Here is a 21654-nt window from a genome sequence, read left to right on the forward strand (position 1 = left end):
GCTACTGTCATTGTCCTCATTGTCTCCCTTTTTGCGCTTCTTATTTGGTTGTTTCTCATCCATAAACTGTTTGTATTTTGCTCGTTTGTCCAGAAGATCAGCCCGCTTGCCGTCTTTGACAGCCTTGACTGGATTGACCATGTGGAGACTCAAACAAGGCTCTGGGGATTTGCCTTTGCAAGCCAAAGCAGAGATTGTGTCAAACCAATTCTTGAGGGAAGCCTGATTGGTCAGGGCAATCTTGTCCGATTTGTACCAACCCTTGAGACGGAGGATTCTGGCATACCAGGAGAGCTTGTATTTTTTCTTCTCAAGTGCATCCATAACAATGATAGTTGTATTTGGAACAGACAAGTCACACGCGGCCGCTACTAGATATTGAAACTGTTTGAACGTTGAGTCAACCGGCACCATTACAATAAATTTGAGTGGAGAGGGAACTAGGTGCAAAAATTTTTTGCTCTTCTTCTTTTTCAGTTTATCGGATACATAAACTTTTAAATTCATCACAATCTTTATCTAAATCCAACCAAACAATGTATGAGTTATCTCAGACGGAGGGATGAGAGAGAAGAAAGGCAAAACTCACTGTTACAGGACTTGGCTAGAGTTGAGTCAAGAAGGATTTGTGCAACAAGGAATATATGATTTAAAATCAACGGTGGGTAGTTATTGCTACAGTAACGTAACATTTTTTGGCCGTTATCGTTATTGTTACCAGTAACAGCAGTGCGATATCAATATTGCACCAAGATTTTTTTTCTTTGCGATGGCCGTTACTATATCTGAGCGCGTAGCAACAAATATTGGGCGAGATAACAAGCAATAAAAGGCCAAAATAGTGCCAATTTGGCCTTTTATTGCTCAATAACGTGTTATCCGCTGGATAAAGTGTTACTTTACTGGTAACGGCCTCAAGAAAAGAGGCCTGTTACGTCACGCGTGATGCCGCTGTTCGCGCGTTACTGCTAACAACAACGGCGGGTAGTTACTTTACAAAAATCCCGCAGATATTGTAAAGTAAAGGAACTAACCGCAGTTATTAAAATGGACGGATGGATGAGAGAGAAGAAATAGGAACTCACATCAGAAGCAGGTTTTCCGGCTGTACAAGGTGGTGGAAGGCTTTGCGGGGCTATGCAGCTCAATATTTCTGATAATTTGGGTAGTGTCTATCTGTTAACCATTGGCGGCGGAGAAGTGGGGAGACAATTTTGACAAACCAGTTGGATTGAGGAGGGTTGGGATGGCCGTCCAGAATTAGCGGGATGAATGATAAAAATTTTGGGGTCTTGGAAAAACAACTCCCATATTTTGGGAAAACAACTCCCATACGTCGCCGGGACCAAATTTCAACCACCTCCCAATGTTGAACCAGACCCTTTTTTTTGGGTACGGTATTTTTGGGAGTCTTCAACCAAAAAACAATTTTTTTTGGCAGTTGTCGTGCTAAGGCCCCGTTTGGAGCCAATATAATTGCGCAATATAATCTGGAATTTTGTGACATCTGATCAAGTTTTGGCGGACCTGATCAATGTCACATAGGATGTCAGGCAAAAAAACTCATATATTGCCCGGATTACATTGGCTCCAAACGGGGCCTAATTTTTTTTGTATTTAATATGTATAATTTTTTTGTTCCATGTACTGGAGACATAAAAATTTGAGAGCACAGAGATTTATGCATAAATTTTTGCCCCTGAATTTCTTAGCAATAGTTTGTCATCAGAACATGGGATATAAGGGGTGCGCGTAGGGCTTAGTAGTTCAGGAATCTTTCCTAACTGCCTTCAAAAATCTCCCTCCCCCGGTGCAATATAAATAGCGCAGCGCTGCTACCAGTAACAATAGCAATAACGGCAAACATTTAGTTGAGATGGGTAGTGTTGAATTTGGTGAGGTTTGTAGTGGGAGTTGTGTTGTTTTTTTGTGTGTAGTGAGGTGTAAAGTTGAAAAGTTGTGGTGTGTTGTGTTGTGTTGTGAGGTGTGAAGTTGAGGTGTGTATTGAGAGGTGTGTTGTGTTGTGACAAAGTTGGTGAGGTGTGAAGTTGAGGTGTGTAGTGAGAGGTGTGTTGTGTTGTGTTGTGTTGTGTTGTGTTGTGTTGTGTTGTGTTGTGTTGTGTTGTGTTGTGTTGTGTTGTGTTGTGTTGTGTTGTGTTGTGTTGTGTTGTGTTGTGTTGTGTTGTGTTGTGTTGTGTTGTGTTGTGTTGTGTTGTGTTGTGTTGTGTTGATGGTGTTGTGTTGTGTTGTGAACATGAGATGTGAGGGGTGCGCATAGGGCTTAGTGGGAAAATGATCATCACAATTTCCTTTTTGGGAGTTGTCAACCAAAAATATATTTTTTTTGGAAGTTGTTGTGCTAATTTTTTGTAGGGAGTTGAAAAATAGACTCCCATGAATTGATTAATCGCCTCCCAAAATTTGTTTACGTCGCGCGGACCGCCTCTGGACGTCCTTCCCCGGTCTGCGGGACCAAAGTTTGACCCGCGCGCATTTTGGGAGTCGGAAAATTAATTCTACTCTCCAGAATGGGAGTTGGAATTTTAATTTCACAAAAAATGACCGAAAATAAAGAAAAATTTATACCTCTGCACTGGGGCACCTAAAGCCCCCCAAAATTTTACAGCGGCAATCAAGCACTCTGAATAACACCTGATGAGCTTCACGGCATTGGCACACCCCAGGAAAGGGGTGTGCTACGGTGGGTCTAATTTGGTGGATTTCCTTAGTAGGAAATCCGCCAAAGCCTTAGCTACAGTGCGCCAAAGCCCCCCAAAACTTTACGGGGGTCATAAAATCCTCTGAATGGCACATGGTGAGATTCTTGGCAGTAGGAAACCCCAGGAAAGGGGTGTGCTACTGTGGGTCTAATTTGGCGGATTTCCTACTAAGGAAATCCGCCAAAGCCTTTGCCACAGTGCCCCAAAGTGCACCAAACTTTTGGATCATGAAATAAAATACTCTGTAACCAAATGGTTAGCTGCAGACAGTAACACACCAGCATAAAATAATTTGGAGGCAGCAGGGGCTTTTGGTCATATCTGCTACTAATTGCCTCCGCAACAGATAATAGTGCCTCCGCAACAGTTGATAGCACCTCCGCAAGAGTTAATAGTGCCCCCGCCACAGCAAATGGTGCCTCTGCCACTGTTAAAAGTGCCTCTGCCAAAGTTAATAGTGCCTCCGCCAAAGTTAATGGTGCCTCTGCCACAGTTATGTTGCGGAAGCATTATTAACTGTGGCGGACGCGCTATTGATTGTGCTGGGCACACTATTAACTTTGAAAGAGGCACTATTAACTGTGGAAGATGCACTATTAACTGTGGAGGAGGCACTATTAACTGTGGCGGAGGCACTATTAACTGTGGCGGAGGCACTATTAACTGTAGCGGAGGCACTGTTAACTGTGGCGGAGGCACTATTAACTGCAGCGGTGTAAAGCTCAAAAGTGTTCCTGAGAACCTTTTGCTGAGTTCAGAAAGGGATGAATGAGGTTGCCTCTGCCTTTCCTGGGTCACTAGACACTAAAACAAGCCCCCCAATCTACAATTGGAAGGTTTATGTGGTGATAGTGGAGGTGTATCAAAAGATAGCCTACTTTGAGAAGGTGGCTTGAGGGTTATGGTGATGTAGCTGATGTGTAAGTGTTGTAATGAGGTTGTAATTTGTATGTAAGGGTGTAAAACCACAATATAGAGTGGGGCTGATACTGTAGAGTGAGCAAGTATTGTACTGATATGGGGTAAGCTGAGTGCAAGTAGTTTGCTGAGAGAAATTACAAGTGGGGGGAGGAGAGCCTCCTTAAATAGAAAAGAGTGAGACATTTTAGCTCCAGGGGAACGAGAGAATGAGGGGTTTTAGCTGCCCTGAAGACTACAATGAGGTATTTTGGCTGGTGGTTGACAGGTCACATGATGTCATGATGTCATATGAGGGAATTTAGCTAGTGAGAAATAGGAAGTGAGATATTTTAGCTGGCCTGGCCTGTCAACTGATGTCATCTGCAAGCTGCATGAGGGGTTTTTGCTATCTTGCCACCTGCATGATGTCATCTGTCAACTGTCAGACTGCAGCCCCTATTACACTAGTCTGCATGCACCTGCATAAGACTGTATAAGCCTGCATCAAGTGTGCATAACACTGCATGACACTGCATGACATGTGCATAGCACAATGAAATGAGTGCAGCTGATGAGTTAAAGTATATGTAGAGGGTAGACAAGCTGTCAGGGTGGGCCATGTAACGGATTACATGTCCTGGGTAAGTGTGGTTCATGTAACGGATTACATGACCTGAGTATGGTGTTTGTGTGTGTGAAACTGGCTGATGGTGTCTTGAAGGGGTTGTATCTTCTGATCCACAGGGGTGTAAGGTGTGTTATCCATGGTGTCCTGTGTAGTTTTTGGCCGTAGAATCCAATGGTGTCGCCGTATTGGTTGATTTGAGAGTGTACATATGAGAAAAAAAAGAAATTTTGAAATGGGCTAGATGGGCAACCATAAAGCATACCACAGCAGAGGCAATATTAACTGTGGCGAAGGGACCATTAACTGTGGAGGGGGCACTATTAACTCTTGCAGAGGCGCTATCAACTGTTGCGGAGGCACTATTATCTGTTGTGGAGGCAATTAGTAGCAGATATAACCAAAAGCCCCTGCTGCCTCAAAATTATTTTATGCTGGTGTGTTACTGTCTGCAGCTAACCATTTGGTTACAGAGTATTTTATTTCATGATCCAAAAGTTTGGTGCACTTTGGGGCACTGTGGCAAAGGCTTTGGCGGATTTCCTTAGTAGGAAATCCGCCAAATTAGACCCACAGTAGCACACCCCTTTCCTGGGGTTTCCTACTGCCAAGAATCTCACCATGTGCCATTCAGAGTATTTTATGACCCCCGTAAAGTTTTGGGGGGCTTTGGCGCACTGGAGCTAAGGCTTTGGCGGATTTCCTACTAAGGAAATCCACCAAATTAGACCCACCGTAGCACACCCCTTTCCTGGGGTGTGCCAATGCCGTGAAGCTCATCAGGTGTTATTCAGAGTGCTTGATTGCCGCTGTAAAATTTTGGGGGGCTTTAGGTGCCCCAGTGCAGAGGTATAAATTTTTCTTTATTTTCGGTCATTTTTTGTGAAATTAAAATTCCAACTCCCATTCTGGAGAGTAGAATTAATTTTCCGACTCCCAAAATGCGCGCGGGTCAAACTTTGGTCCCGCGGACCGGGGACGGACGTCTAGAGGCGGTCCGCGCGACGTAAACGGCTTTTGGGAGTCGATTTATTAATTCTTGGGAGTCAACAAAAAAAATCAAGGGTTCCTCCTGTAGATACAAAAAATGAGAGAAAAAAAATCATGGGTTTCCCCATTGGACAAAAAACCAATCCAAAATCCGCAACAAACACAAAAAATGCAGCTCTCTAAATTCTCAACCTAGCCTTCCAACATCAGCAGTGCTGTGCCCCCAGGCTCAACCTCCAGCCCGCGTCAAGCGGGCGGGTCAAAAAGGTTGGACGTGAAGGCCCCCAGCCTGCAGCAGAGGCTGCTGACCAGTGGGGGGCCGCTCTTTGCCCCTCAGGCTGCGCACCTGCAACAGCGGAGGGGTTGAGGACAATGGATAGCTGGAAGTGCAGCATCTCCAATTGCCTGGGGAAACAGCTACACCTCCAAGCTACATGCCTCCTTTTAAGCTCTCCACTCTCCATCAGGCCAGAACACTCGCTCCCCTCACGTAAACACCACGCCATGCCACGCCGCGGCCCCGTAACTGTAAGAGATTCCACGGCAACGGGAGACAAGGCTGTTGTAGTCTTGTTGTCCACAAGGGATCCGTGGACGACGAGGCTTCAACAGCCTCGTTGCTTGCAAGTGATCCCTTGTAGAAGACAAGATACAGCTTCCTCGTCCGCAAGGGATCCCTTCTGGGAGACAAGCCTGTTGTAGCCTTGTCGTCGCAAGGGATCCCTTCTGGACAACGAGGCTACAACAGCTTTGTCTCCCTGAAGGGATCCCTTCCGGACAACAAGGCTACAACAGCCTTGTCTCCTGGAAGGGGTTCCTTCCAGACGGCAAGGCTAGAACAGCCTTGTCTCCCGGAAGGGATTCCTCCCGGACAACAAGGCTACAGCAGCCTTGTTGTCTGGACGACCCAAACCCCGCCGCATCCGGGGGAGCTGGGACGGTACCCGGGTGCCGCACCCGTTTTACCCAAAAAACAGGCACCCATACCCGCACCCGGCACCCGCGCGCGGGTGCAAGGCGGGTGCTGGAGGTACCTGCCAACGGGTGCCAGGTACCTGCCGCGGGTCCAACGGCAGATTCTCTACCAATGATTGTTCCAGGAATCCTTGATGCTAGGAGATGTCATGCTATCCAAACTGCACCCAAAATACTTTATTCAAAACAAGAGCCTCCATGTAAAATAAATCATATTCTGGGTCTTTCAGCTACAGAAAACATGGGGTATGTGACCTTTGGACTCATGTGATATAACATTGCTTGCTCAATATACAAAAATTGGTGGCTGACAGGGACTCAATTGTTTACATTCTTATTTCCATGACATTGCTTTCTCTACACCTCAAGGCACCTTCAGCACAATCTATAGGTGAAGTCCTTGGCTGATGAAGCTGTTCCCCAAGAGTGGAGACATTTATCATTTGAATGTGTGGCATGAGACAAGTCAACACTGAGTGCACTATGACTAGATTGCTATTTCTGGCTGGTTTATGAGGGATATGCAGATCTATGTATGTTGGCAGGGATATCAAGCACAGAGGGTGAATACACTGAACCTTCAATCTGCAGCGGCAAAGCCGCCCTGGCCTCTAGTTTTTTATATGTATACCTTTTTTTTCCATGTACTAGAGACATGAAAATTTGAGAGCACAGAGATTTATGCATAAATTGCACCCCCTGAATTTCTTAGCAATATTGTGTCATCAGAACATGGGATATAAGGGGTGCGCGTAGGGCTTAGTAGGAAAATGACCGCCAGCCATATAACTTTTTTGTTACACCCCCAAACAGTCCAAAACTTTCAGGAATCTTTCCTAACTGCCTTCAAAAATCTCCCTCCCCCGGTGCGATATCAATAGCGTAGCGCCGCTACCAGTAACAATAGCAATAACGGCAAACATTTGTTACTTTATTGTTTGCACCTTATGTGTTACTGTAGCAATAACTACCCACCGTTGGTTGCAGTTTCAACAGGACTTGGGACTAATTTCCGCTTTTTGGCCTGAGGGTTTGAGGCCTTTTGGTGGGTGTCCTACGGAGAGTCCCTTTGGGACCGCGGGTCCCCCCCCTTTGTTTGAGAGGCTTGCACAGTTAGGCTAGGGTACACAGCCTCCTGTTGTGATGTTAACTTACCCTGTACCCAGGAACTGTTTCTAAACCTGAAACGTTCCCAGGAACCGCTTCTAAACCTGAAATGTCCCCAAGATCCGTTTCTAAACCTGAAATGCGTTCAGGGACCGTTTCAAAACCTGAAATGTTTTGAACCGGTTGCAAGAAACTCTAAGAAACTTTTCTTGCAGCTCTGGTGACATATTTAGCTTGAAACAAGCTGTACCCACTGCCTATGGGGGCTGAAGGAAGTTGAGCGCGCTCACAGCCAGCTAGCTTCAAAGAAAGACAATGCCTTGGAGATCGGCATCAGTGCCCTACCACTCTTTACCACCAGACGATGCGACTCACAGTATCTATCGTCTTATGCCTCTCATCCTCTATCTGCCAACTGGCAGAAAGCACACGGGGAGTGAACATTTCTCCCGAGGAAGGCCGCGCTCTTCAGTCCGCTGCCCGTTTCAGGTTGCCAACCGAGGCCTCCCTCCCAGCACCCGTACCGGCGAAAGCCCAGGATGAGTTTTTCCTCACTCACCAAGGAGGTTTGAGGCGTCGACCAAAGTACGGCCACAGGAAAGGTAAGTTAACTCCACTCACTTCCTAGCAACACTCATACATCCCCCCCCCCCTTGTTCCTCTTCGCATTGCAAAGGCTGGGTGACCAGGGGTTTTTTTGAGTGTCCTGCTGCCGAGAACTGACACTTTTTTTTTACAAGACGAATATCCAGGGCAGTTATATTCACGTAGGCCTTGGGATTGTTCAACATTTTACTTCAATTCAGACATCATAGATTTCCAAGAACACTACTGATTCTCATAGCTTTCCCCGATGTCTGTCCAGGATTAGAAAATTTGGAAGATGCAGATGCAATCACGCGTGAGTTCGGATCCATCTTCTCATAAAAAATGCGAGGGATTGAGGGCAGGAAAATGATTCACGATAATTATTTGATTTTTTTCGCACTTTCTCCGCCACCCGATTCCCCCCAATTCTCTTTCGTCAAATTTTTCTTGCTGGCCCGTGTGTCACATGTTCCCCGACAGTCGCTGAGGGTCAGGCCGGATGTAAGTGAACTCCTTCCAGCATACATATCAGAGCAACTCAGTCCAATCCTAGTCGACATTCTCCTCGAAGCTACTAATTTACACCTCGTTACCACCCAAATTGCCGCGCAGCCAGCGCCTTCAAATCCAAGTCGGCTGCCAGATCCATTTGGCAAGGATGCGCTCCCTTGGGAAATATGCTGGGTCTTCTGAGTCGACGCAAGTACCACAAGTTGAAAGGTAAAATGACCCACTCTCAAGCCACACCTACTCATAAACATCCCCGCGCCCCCCTTGTTTCTCTTGGCATTGCAAAACCTGGATAACTATGTCTTGATTGTCCCACATGACAAGAAACTGATACAAGAATTTTATCTACAAGGCGGATATCCAGGACAGTACTTGAGGAGGCCATGAAATTGTTCACCATTTCCCTACAATCCAGAATTCATGGATACCAAGAACCCTACTGATTCTCATTGCTTTCCTTGATGTCTCTCTGTCCAGGATTAGAAAATTTGGAAGGTGCAGATGCGAGCACGCGTGAGTTCTGATCTTTATCTTCTAATATAAACATGCGAGTGATTGCAATTTGAGGGTAGGAAAATGATTCCTGATTATCTGATTTTTTTGCACTTTCTCCACCACCCGACTCCCCCCAATTCTCTTTCGTTCAATTTTTCTTGCTGGCCCATTTGTATCATGTCCTCCGATAGTCGCTGAGAGGAATGCCGGATGTAAGTGAACTCTTCCAGTATTCATATCAGAGCTGTTGATCAATTCAATCCTAGTCCACGTTATACTTGAAGCTAATAATTTATACTTGGTTGTAACCAATATTTCCGAGGCAGCCAACGCTTTCGAAGTCAAGGCGGCTGCCAGTTCCTCGGGGTCAGCAGAGGCTTCCTCCACGGCCAACCCAGCAGCGGGAACTAAGGGGGGACTTTGCCAAGATCTCAGAGGAGGGGTGAACAACTTCAGCGGAGGGACTAGTGTTGAATCCGAATCAACACTTCTCCGCGGTCAGAAAAGATGGGAAAACGGTTTGTTTAACCATTGACCTCACATTCATGATAGCTTTTTCACCGACCCATCTTTCCCCGTTTAGAACTCAACTATCCGTTCAAATGGCTTAATCTGGAAACAGAGGCAGGTTTGTAGAATAGGTTCTGTTTAACACTGAACCACACCCAAACCCATTGATGTTGACTTCCGGCCATAATTGAAATCTCACTGCCCAGATGATCTGAAAGCGTTTCGGAAAATCATCACTGAAAATTCTCAGATTAACCACGCATTGGGACCATACTCCAGGGCCCCATTCACATTCATAAGCAACGAGGCTCTCGAGACCCTAACTGGGAACTTCCTTATTGGATCGGATCATGAGAGGGTGGCAGTCCTGGCTGTCTTTTTTCATTTGTTCAAGGACCATCGGGACGAGCCGTCTGTTCGCAGATATTTTTGGAAGCTTCGGCAGCATCTCCAACCGCACGACGAAAAAAATTTCCAGTACGCACATTCAGAATACCCAGTTTTTTGAACCGCCCAAGTCTGCCTAGAACAACCGTACAACTGCATGCGCACCCGGATTTTACTTATTAATCCAACTTTCATCATCAAACAACACAATGACTGCTCACCACAATCAAAACCTGTCAACTCCCCACAACAAGCAAACACCCACAAAAGCACATTAAGAACCATTTTTCTTGTCCTCTTCAGAACTAGTAGCAGTGGGCAGACATGTTATCCATGAATTGACTATCCATATTATGTGTTCAAAAATTCAATCAATCAGTAAGATTAAATAATCAGAGATTTGTATCTCCTTTTTCTTTTGGGGGTTAATAGGGGGTATCAAATATAGACTTACTTTGTGCAGTAGCAAAAATTTGTGAGGAATCAGGCTTTGAACCGGCGTACAAGAAGAAAAGGAGGCACAGTTCTAAACCTAAAATCAGACAGGTCATTGACTGCTCCTAAAGCACATGCATTGCCCTCAGACAGATGGACTAAGCCTAAAGCAAACTCCTCTGTTCCAAACAGCCACACCATCCAACAAAAAAGAACCATCTCAGACCAAGCACTGCAAACCATCCTCAATTTCAGCCCAGCAAAGATCTTGTCCTATTTCAGAGCAGGCCAGATATTCTGCCTTTGTAGTCAACAGGGCTGGTCCATTTTCAACCAGCTGAGTGCTGTCTTCCTGTTTTGAACAGTGCTAGCCTACAGGGCTGTAGAGCATGACCAGACTTCCTGGCCGGAGGGATGAGGCATTGATACCATTGGCATAGCTCACCAGGAAAAAAAAATAGTCACTTGATGACAAGTGACATCATGCCAGCTCCAGCGGGCTACCCACCATCTACCCACCATCTACCCATCATCTACCCACCATCTACCCACCATCTAACCAGTTTAAGAATTTCCACAGGAGATCCTCAGTTTTTGCTGGGCACCACTGATCCCCATTTCTGGTCAGCTGATGCTCAGCTTTAGCTCCCAGCTTATGCTCAGCTTTGGTGCCCAGCTCATGCTCAGCTTTGTTGCCCAGATCAGAACCAGTCCTGGCCCAGCTTATTTTCAGCTTTATTCCAGTCATGGCTCAGCTTAGACTCAGATTAGGACTATCATTGGCCCAGTCAATGCTCAGATTTGGACCAGTATTGGCTCAGCTGATTTTCAGCTTTGGATAAATCTTGGCCCAGCCAATGCTCAGATTCTGAGTCTGACCACTCCTGTAACAGCTTATGCTCATCTGTGGACCAGCCTTGGCTCAGCTGATGCTCAGCTGTGGACCAACCTTGGCTAAGACAATGCTCAGCTGTGGACCAGCCTTGGCTCAGCTGATGCTCAGCTGTGGACCAGCCTTGGCTCAGCTGATGCTCAGCTGTGGAACAGCCTTGGCTCAGATATTAATCTTTTGAATAGTCTCAAAACATCTGATACTCAGCTTTAGAACAGCCTTGGCTCAGCCAATGCTCACCTTTGTACCAGCATTGGCTCAGCTGATGCTCAGCTTTTGAAAAGTTTTGGCCCAGCTGGTGTTAATCTTTGGAACAGTATTGTCCCAGCTGATCCTAAGCTCTGCACAAGCCTTTTCCAAGATGATGCTCAGCTTTGGACCATTGTTGGCTAAGCTGATGCTCAGATTTGGAATATTCTTGGTCCAGCTGACACTTGGATTTGTTTCAGGCTTGGAATATCCAATGCTCAGCTGTGGCCCAGGCTCAGCCAATGCTCAGCTTTGGCCCAGGCTCAGTCAATGCCTACTGCTCAGCTTATGATGAGCATCAGCTGTTCCTGGGAAAAAATTAGGATCAGCTGACTGTGCCACATTGAGTGCTCTGGTGCAGTCCTGCAAGCTCTACAAGTGCTGGTGGAGCAGACTTGGAGCAGCGCTGGAGTAGCTCTGGAGCAGAAACCAAAGCTGCATCATGTCACTTGCCATCAAGTGACTATTTTTTTCCTCGTGGCTGGAATTGCAATATCTCGCTAGCTGTTGTTTGCCAGGTACATTGCTGAGGTTCAAATGGAGATGAGCCAAGTACTTGAGGTAGTGAAGAATGTGGAGGAAGTAGTTTTTGTGGGAGAATTGAGGAACTGTGAGAGGAAACTGCAGGCAAAAGCTGGATCCGGGCGGGTACATTGAACCAGATAGTTGAGTAGTCCAAAGGCTTGCCAGCAGTTGAATCCAGGGGAGATGGGCGACCCATCAATGGGACAGGTCAACAGGTTGAGCGGGAGAGGAGTGGTGATTGTTCTGCAGTTGGACATCCCAAACTCCTCTAGGACTTCCAAGATGTATTGATCCTGGCATAGTTAGATGGTCTTATTCTTGAGGTCCCACATCACGTGCATCCCTAGAACCCACTTGCAGTTGTTGCCAACAACAGTGGGTTAGCTACGCTAACAAAGCTGTTAGCGTAGCGTAGCGCAGCGCAAATGCGCTATTTTTTAGCGTAGTGTTAGCGCACTTGCGCGCATCTGCGCTAACGCTACACGCGCAGGGTGCAAAGATATTTTAGCTTTTAGCGTAGCGTTAGCGCAGATTTGCGCAATGGCACTAACGCTAAGCACGCAGGGCGCAAAATAGCGTTCGCTACGCTGCACTACAGCGCTTTTTGAGGCAAAAAAGGCCGTTTTTCCTCTAAAAGCGCCTTAGCGCAATGTAGCGCAGCGTAGCGGCTGTAGTTTAGCGCTAACGCTAAACAAAAATAGGCGTGCTGTTAGCGCAGCGTAGCGGCGCTAGCACCGCGCTAACACTATTCAAAAAAGGCCAGCGCTTTTTGCCGCTACGCTAAATGTTAGGGCTAAAATAGCGTAGTTTAGCGTAGCAGCCCACTGTTGTTGCCAAGGTCCTCCATCTCAAAGCGGGAGGTGCTCTGATCTTTGAAGAATTGCACGTCCAGGTCGAAAATCACCATATTGTCAACGTGAACAAAGACAAAGCAAGGTTGCTTGATGTCTTGATGAATGACAAGACAGGGAGCAGTGCCAGCCAGCTTGAAATTGCACACTGCCAGCATAATTAGCTGGGTTAAGGTTATCCAAGTTAAACTGGGATGACTTCATCCCAGCCAAATATGCTGGCAGTGTTAATTGACTGACTCAAAGAAGCCTCAGAGTGCTTTGTTCCAGCCTGACAATTTTTTTCCTCAAGGCAAGTATATGGAAAAATGCTGTTTTAAGGATCTCTGGGTTGGCTTTTGCCATCCACCATCTCTGATGGGTCATTGTGAGCAAGGCAGGAGTGCTAGCTATGATGATATGTATTAATGCCTCAAAAATTAGCTGACACAATGTTGATATTTCATCTGATCCCAAAAAGTTGTTGGAATCCTTGGAGGTGAAGGAGCTGTAGGAACATTTGTCAAAATTGGTGCCTTTGCTCTCAGTTCTGAATCACCGATCCGCACAAGTCCTTCCGGGGCAGGCGCTTCGAAGTTCGCGCCTCCACCTCCGGGACTTAGATCAGTTAACTCCCTGGCGGGCCGCGAGCCCAGGAGGGAATTTTTGCCCATGGTCCACTAGGGGAGTCGGGCGTGGGTTCAGCTCGGAAGTTTGTTCTTCTTGTATGTAGTTGATTTGTGCTGCGCAGGTTGGATGGATGGGTGACGTCATGTGATGTGCTGAGCTCGTCGCGCCCCCTCGGAGCGGCTTAGCTAAGCTGGGATCGTATAGTATTTACACATTTTCGAGTGGGAGCAAGTCCAGCGGGAACGACGACGACGACGACGATGCCGCCAGCATTCCACTTCCCCCCAGCCACACAGAAAACGGTCATCACCACCACAACAACAACAACCATCAACTTCCAGCCACTGCTCATCCCCCAACAACAACAACAACAACAGCCCCACGAAGAACCATCCACAGAACACTATCCACTCGCACACGCACCCATCCCACCAGACTGGACCGAACGCGGACTGCCCATCGTCTTCGGAAACGGCGCATTCGCCAAGTTCAACCCCACACTCTCACCCGGCTCAGTCATCCCCAGCAGCCACCAGCCAACCACAACCACAACAACCACAACCACCACAACCACCAACAACAACAACAACAACTCATCCCGCAAACGAACAACAACCAGCCCCCAGCCCACAGCACCCGCAGCAACCAGCCCCACCCGATCGAAACGCCCGAAGCTCGAACACAACCATGCATTCTATGACCCCCGTAAGCTGCTCTCCTGCCAAACAAACAGCCAGCTGCCTGCTCAACCCATCCATCCATCCACTCCCAACAGCCGCACACACCCTGCCCGATCACATGCTACCCCACCCATCCGAACAACAACTCCATCCACTCCAGGCAGCCGACGCCCATCTCGAACTGGCAACCACCCTCTCCCTGCCCAACCTGACCACCGAATTCGCAAAACTGCCGACCGCGCTGCAGCAGTACACCCTCTTCAACCTGCTCAAGTCCTCCCGCCTGCCCGTCCTCCAATTCGTCCAGCAGATGATCGGCCCAGCCCTCAAGCGCGACTTCATCTGCGACCTGCCCCCAGAGATCGCCATCCTGATCCTCAGCAAGCTCGATGGCACCACGCTCTGCAAGGCCTCCGCCGTCAGCAGGACCTGGTTCAACCTCATCCACAACAGTCGCTCGATCTGGAAGCACCGCCTCAAGGCCGAGAACCTCTGGATCGGCGACGGGAGCGAGGAGATCGACGCCGAGGAATGCGCGCTCGTCGAACGCGGCGCCAGCCACTGCGAGATCAGCCGGTTCGCAAGACTCTGGAAGGCCGGCGTCTGGAACAAGCAACCAGCAAGCTCAGACCCATACTACCACCACCACCACCACCACCACCACAACTCTGCTTACTCCCCATCGACCGACCAACCCGCAGCTTCCTCCTCCAGACAACCCTCCCACCACCCATCCCGTCATCAGAGCCAAACACCCAGCAACTCAAGCTACCACGACCCTGCGGATAGCGAGTCCCGCTCCGAGCACAGCCACATCAGCCACAACCAGCAGCTATCCGGGAACGATCCATTCAAGCTGCTCTATCGGAGACGGTTCCTGACTCGGCGGAACTGGATGAAGAAGGAGCCGCGTCGGATCACCTTCCAAGGACACGCATTGACCGTCGTAACCTGCATCCAATTCGACTGGTCCAAGATGGTGGCGGCCTCGGACGACAACGTCGTGCATTCCTACGACCTCCGCACCGGCCGACGACTCCAGACCTTCCTGGGCCACCAGGGCGGCGTGTGGGCCTTGCAGTACGTCGGGGACACCTTGGTGACCGGGAGCACGGACCGGACGGTGCGGGTGTGGGACATGCGGACGGGGCGGAACACGCACGTGTTCCATGGCCACACCTCCACCGTCCGGTGTCTGCAGATCGTCGAGCCGGTCAATGTGAACGGCAAGACGGGCGCAGGGGCGGTCTGGGAGCCGGCCTATCCGGTGATCGTCACCGGCTCGCGCGACTACACCCTCAGAGTATGGAAGCTGCCCTCAGAGACCGACGAGGACTATGCGCCCTGTCCCACCCCGGGCTCTCCGGACGACATCGGGGCCTCGACCTCCGAGCCGAGCTCGGCCAACCGGTTCCATCTCCACTTCCTACGCGGCCACTCCCATGCGGTGCGGGCGTTGGCGGCCAAAGGACGGACGATGGTCTCGGGCTCGTACGACTGCACGGTCCGGGCCTGGGACATCATGACGGGGAAATGCACCCAGGTGATGAAGGGGCACACGCAGAAGATCTACTCGGTCGTCCTCGACGGCTCCCGGGGCCGATGTGCATCAGGATCGATGGACAACACCGTCCGTCTGTGGGACCTTTCCACGGGCACGACCATCCGGATCCTCGGCGAACACAGCTCCCTAGTAGGCCTCCTAGGGCTGAGTCCGCGCCGACTGGTATCCGCGGCGGCGGACGCCACTCTCCGTGTATGGGACCCGTCGACGGGGGCGTGTCGGTACGAGCTGAAGGGCCATCTCGGCGCGATCACCTGTTTCACGCACGACGAGTTCCGAGTCGTGTCGGGTGCGGACGGGACGTTGAAGCTCTGGAACGGGGAGAACGGGGTGCTGGTGGGCGACCTGCTCTCGGGCTTCTCTGCGGTATGGCAAGTCTCGATGGACGAGCGCTTCTGTGTGGTAGCCGTCCAACGGGGCACGGAGAGCGAATACGTAGTGCTCGACTTCGGCCGCTCCGACGGGAAAACCGACCCGCCCGACGACCCGCTCGACCTCCCCGACTCCCCCCTCATCCCGCCCACCCTCCCCATCCCTCCCCCTCAGCTCCTGCATCCCAGACTGCTCAATCAGCACCATCGCCTCCAACATCCCCTCCCTGATAACGCCTTTCGCATCTTGCCTGACCACAACCATCATCACCACCACCACCAGCATCGAAATGCCGCCGATCAGCCGGAAATCGAAGACCGTTAGTTCTGCCTTCTCTTTCTTCCTCCTTGCTCGGCTTGCAAAAACAAACAGGTGGAGAATGGAAAAGACTGGGTATACTGAAAGTTTTCTCGTGCTCTTGCTCTTTTTTACTAACCCCTTTCTTTATAACTCTGCTCGGGTGGGTTTCTTTTTCAAGTCGATTGATTTTTTCTTTCTTTCCTGGACGGAGTCCTCCCCCGTTGTTATCAAACCAGGGAAACCCTATTTCGACTCTTGATATTCTTTCTTTTCGGAAGAGAACTGCATACATACAAATATATACGTAATCCGGATCCACATATACAAGACAGATAATATACATATCTACAAAGAACAAAAAAACATCTCGTGTTCCTTTTTTTGGTCGTTCATATATCATATCACATATCATATCATGTTGATCAACTAAGATCACACAAAGACCCGCAACCGGGCCCCGCACATATGCGCCACCATCACGGACAATTCACCCCCCATACAAACCCACCACTTTTCCATCCTGTTTGTGCCGACGATCGGGGCCCCACAGACGCTCTGACCGACCGACGTGACCCCGCCCTAGTCCCGACCCGCTTTCCATCTTGCTTCATGTCCTCTCGAGTTTGTTATTCTTTATACATTCATCAGTCAATATAGTACATATGTGTGTGTATTTATGTAGTTAGTGTGTGTGTGTGTGTGGACCAGGATACCTGCCTGGACGTCTTCGTCTTCCGTGTATAGCCCTCCCCGCCCCGCCCCCCTCTCTCCTCCTCTTCCATCGTCTTGGCCCTCCTTCCAGGAACACATATCTTTCGGCAGATCGGTTGGACGGTTTCGGGCCCGGATCTGTGGCCGATGGAATGTGGATGCCCGGTGTTTATAGTGTGTCGTACTTGAATATGTGTGCGCCGGACGGCTTGCGCGTCAGGGACATCGTGTGGGTTCAGGGGCAGCCATCACGATCATCTGCCGTCCTTCCATCCTTCACCAATCAGAGCATCTTGTTGGGAGTCCATGTATGGAGCAAGTGGCCTGGCGCGCTGGACCATGAGCATTTTGAAGGGCGCCTGGTTGGTCTGAGAAGTCGACTGGAGCCAATCGCTTTCGCCTCGCCACTTCCGTCGGTGTCTGGCGCTGTCCCCACCACACAGTAGTGGCAGTGGGCTGGCCATATGCTTCGCTAACGGCTACAGAAGTCGTCGCGAAATGGCACGCTTTCTGGCCGATCAAACACACTCTTTGCCGCGCCACCAATCCGCGCCTTTGGTTCATTGTGGGTGTCGCGTCAGTGATCGGGGTCCCGGGGAGGAGTCCGTCAAGCACTTTGTCGAGGTCAATCACTGTTATCTTTTCGCCCGGCGAATGTCGCCAGGTTATGTATCTGATTTTCTTCTGCGATACTTGACCGCAACCCCTCATCGGTCCAAGAGCACGCGCTTTGCCCCCTTTCTTTTCCACGATCGAGACGGGTCTCCGGCCAGAACGCTGAACATGATGAGGGCAGGAAAATGATACATCGCTACTAACTTTGTAGCCTGAAGAGACAATGTTTCCAAGCCGCCACAGACCTGTCGAGTAAGCAAGATGTCTTCGGCGAATTCGACTCCTTCTCATCACCCGGTAAAACTCCTTTGCCTTTGGATCCTAGTAGGACCACGAATGTCACTCGGATCCCTGGGGATTGGCGAAACATTCGGCAAGCAGGTCCAGGGAGCTCTTTGCAAGCAAATCAGCCGGAGCTCAGTCGAAGGATTAACATCATCAACAGGCCCCCCGGAGTCCGAGGCAAATGGCTTGTGTCGAGTCGAGTGTGTAGTAGCTGGGTAAGAGTTGAGAGGCAGATGGAAAGGACAAAGCTATGCTGGCTTGTCCTCGAATTTAGTTGATCATCGAGGCCAGAAGAAAGAGCTCCAGCCCCACCAGACAAGACTGAACCATGTTGAGCGGGAGAAACGTGGGGTTTATGGGTCACATACTCACGCCAGACTGCTTGCTCGATATGCCTACAACGTCTGGCTTGACAAGTTACAACGTCCTTCTCGAAAGGCATCAAGTGGTATGCCAGTCTTTCTCTCATAACTCGGGCGAATCAGTCTCGAAGAGACTCATCCTACTTTTTTTATGATTCAAGACCATGCTAACACGCGGTTCTTAAACTTATCAGAAGACAAGCACTTGGGCATTTCTAGTTTATTTCTACTTGTAATGATCCTATAAGTCGATCTGAACCACCAATGAAAGCATTCGCCGTTCATCCAACAGAGATCACCATTAAAGAAAGGAGAAGTTACGGAGCTAGATAAAGATAAGGAGAGCCGGAAAACGGGACAGAACGCTACTCGGGGTTGACAGGTCCGATCCTGTTGGTATTGGCCGATGAGCTGAACAGAACTGACGGAAAAATTGAGATTTGTCAGACCCTGTGAGACAGAGTACAAGAGCACAAGAATGAGATGCCATCTCACTGGTGTAGGCTCTCCATAAGGTTAGGAAGACCTATTTGGCGTCATGACACTTGCCCCGTAGTGGTGAATCCGGTACGGGATCATTCTACATAATATTCATAGGAAATCCATATCAATCACGGGAATGATCAGATGCCACTAGTCTGATAAATACTACTGACTACTTTTAATCCTTTAGTTGTTCCATGTGGACAACACTTGCCCCTCCCCATACCCACAGAACATCCAAAACCTCCATTGTTGAACGGAGAGACAGTGTCTTCGAGGTCCCATTCGAATTCGGAGAAAGAAGAAGAACATTCGTCTGGTTAACCGATCTGATGCGCTCCATGGATAAAGATGAATTGAGGAACATCACTCACAATATTTTTCTTGCTCTTGGTTTCGACAAGCGGCATCAGGTTCGTCAGGATTTTGGGTAAGGGAAGCAGTGGCAAAGGTACAATCGGCGCACTGCTCCATCGATCGATAAGGAAGAGAGAAAGGCACTCACTTGGATCGCCTGGAAAAGGCACGGGTTCCACAATGCAAATGCCCTCCTCACCCTTGGGGCAAGTGAAAGCAGTTGCGAAGTTGCAAACCACAGCCAACAAGACAACGGTGGATAAGACGTTCATCTTGGGGGTTGATAGCGTAAAGGTTGATTGGTTGGGAATGTCAAGTGTCGACTGGAGTGGGATGATCAGCGGGTTACTGGGTGAGTGGGCCCGGAGTATGGGCAATAACCCTTCTTATTTATACCATTTGGCATCCCTCCTGAAACTAAACGTATCCTCGAAAATACTGAAGACAGACTCAGGGCCAAACCAACATCTGCATAAACGGACTGCCTCCACGCGTGCGCCATCGGTGGCGTGCATTGACTCCCATCCTGCCGAGCACTAATGAGGTGTTGTACAGAGATATTTACTCTACATGGGCATTCGAGAAGTTTGCCATCTCGCCATGATGCTTCCAAACTCACCGGTGTCCAGACTCTAGGGTGGGTCTTTACAGGTCTTTACGTGTCCTATAAAGGGGCCTACAATAGGTACAGCGTACAAAACAACTCACATACAACTTGCCACGCCAAGCACTAATCTGTGCCTCTTGAATTTGAAAGCCTCTTGTACTTACGCGATCTCAGTAGAAGACGCCGAGGGGCATGACCCGAATACGCCTGGTCAATTTGAGGTCGCAATCTGGGCGTGTCCGCCGCTGTAAACTTCGGCGAGGAGCATGCCTGCCTCCGGCAAAACACGGCGCAGTAACCAGTTGTCTAGGGCTAAAGGGTTGTCCCGAGGATGCATGTGGAGACATCCCCCGGATACATATGTATGTTAATATAATATGTCCACCTCCTGTGGCGCGGCAAAAAGTTTCCCCGAGATCATAGTCAATGGAGACTCACAGACGAGGACGTCTTTTCAAAGGTGTCCTCTGGCAACAGTGATCACGGTGACGGAACCAGTTACATACAAAAAATATCCTACTATATCTGAGTCAGATCTGCAGCTTCTGGCCCCTGGGAGTGGATTTCCCCGCAAAAATCTGCATTGCAGGCTGCAGATCTGGAAGACTTCCCTTCTGCCATAATCTACTTTGAGGTCTACCGTGCTCTCTTCCACTCTAGCAAAGGCTTTGTATATGTAAATATGTGCAATGATGCTGCCGTTGAAATTGATCATCTTTACACCAGGGGAGGAAGTGTGGCACTCTCTAGAGAGAGCCACACCGTAACTTCCTTCAGCAACGCTGGCGGGTATCAAGCATGCAACATGTGTGCCACATACACAACTTAATCTTGTGTCAATAGTGATGTTATGCTCAACTCAGGCTGATATCATTTTCATCCTAACCTCATGGCAAATTCCATAACTTCACCTCACCCAATGCTCAACTCCAGCTTGACTCAACCTGGAACACATTCCATGGTTTTTCCAGCTGAGGATCCTGAAATTCATGTGTCCATCAGAAGAGGCCAATCTTGGTCAACTTCACTGTGACCAGGCAGGCTCAACTGATCAAGCCACAAGGGGGCCTCAAGATGTATGCACCTCCTGGTTATCATTTCAGGGTGGTACAATCCAACTTCTCTGTCAGATAGACCTGAAGTGGGAGGAGGTGGAAGACACCATAATCATCTCTTACCTGCCTGGTGTGTTGCAGAAATTGTGTTCAGGCCAAACATTGTTCAAATGTGATGTAATTAGCATCAATTTTTCAAATTGCCTGACCACTGGAAACACATGATCCCCTGGGCTCCAAAGTTTAACATTTAATCCTCAACAGACCTGACTGGCTAACTTATCCAGGATTGTACCTTAAGTTATAAATTTTACCAACCTCATTTGACAGAGTTTTGATGCCAGGGTTGTACTGGCCATTTGAGGGAGTGTCTCCTCAATGGCCAACACAAACCTGCCATCAAGAGGAGTGTGCACTCTGTATAATGGCAGAGCTGTACCAGCCTTTGAAGGGAGTGTGTACTCCCTTCAATAGCTGCTACAACCAAGCCAATGAAGGAAGTGTGAATTTCTCCTCATGGATGGTACAGAGCGCTGGTTAATTAGAGGCAACCTGCTTATGATGGCTGATTTATACAAGTCATTGATGGGATTTTCAACTCCTCTTGATGGCAATTACAACTCGGGAATGAATTTGACCCTCAAAGTTGGGCAAACTTCAGGGTGGAAATGGTTGAACAGGATCTTGTGAAATTTCTGGCCTACTTCACAGTTGGACCTGTAGGATGCAGCTAATGGGAAACTCCCTTTGATTTCCAATTTTTACTGGCCATCAAAGTGATTGTGTCCCCTCAATGGCTGGTACAACCCAGCCATCAAGAGGATTTCCCACTCCCCCACTCCCTTTGATGGAAGAGTTGCACCAGCCATCAAAGGGAGAGTGTACTCCTTTTGAT

General features: G+C 48.9%; 2 protein-coding genes across 2 annotated transcripts; both read left to right on the top strand.

The window, feature by feature from the left end:
* Positions 1–7681: 7681 nt before the first annotated feature.
* Positions 7682–9928, top strand: PtA15_11A547 (uncharacterized protein; the record flags this gene model as incomplete). The annotated part of the gene is made up of 9 exons (XM_053161466.1): positions 7682–7919; positions 8183–8218; positions 8386–8406; positions 8518–8625; positions 8893–8928; positions 9102–9122; positions 9237–9428; positions 9494–9538; positions 9627–9928. 9 exons carry the CDS (start codon positions 7682–7684, stop codon positions 9926–9928), a joined length of 999 nt encoding a protein of 332 aa, XP_053025410.1.
* A 4136-nt stretch (positions 9929–14064) lies between these two features.
* Positions 14065–16308, top strand: PtA15_11A548 (uncharacterized protein; the record flags this gene model as incomplete). Its single annotated transcript, XM_053161467.1, has 1 exon — positions 14065–16308. One exon carries the CDS (start codon positions 14065–14067, stop codon positions 16306–16308), a length of 2244 nt encoding a protein of 747 aa, XP_053025411.1.
* Positions 16309–21654: the final 5346 nt, after the last annotated feature.

Source organism: Puccinia triticina, chromosome 11A (genome assembly GCF_026914185.1).
Source record: "Puccinia triticina chromosome 11A, complete sequence".
NCBI lineage: Eukaryota > Fungi > Basidiomycota > Pucciniomycetes > Pucciniales > Pucciniaceae > Puccinia > Puccinia triticina.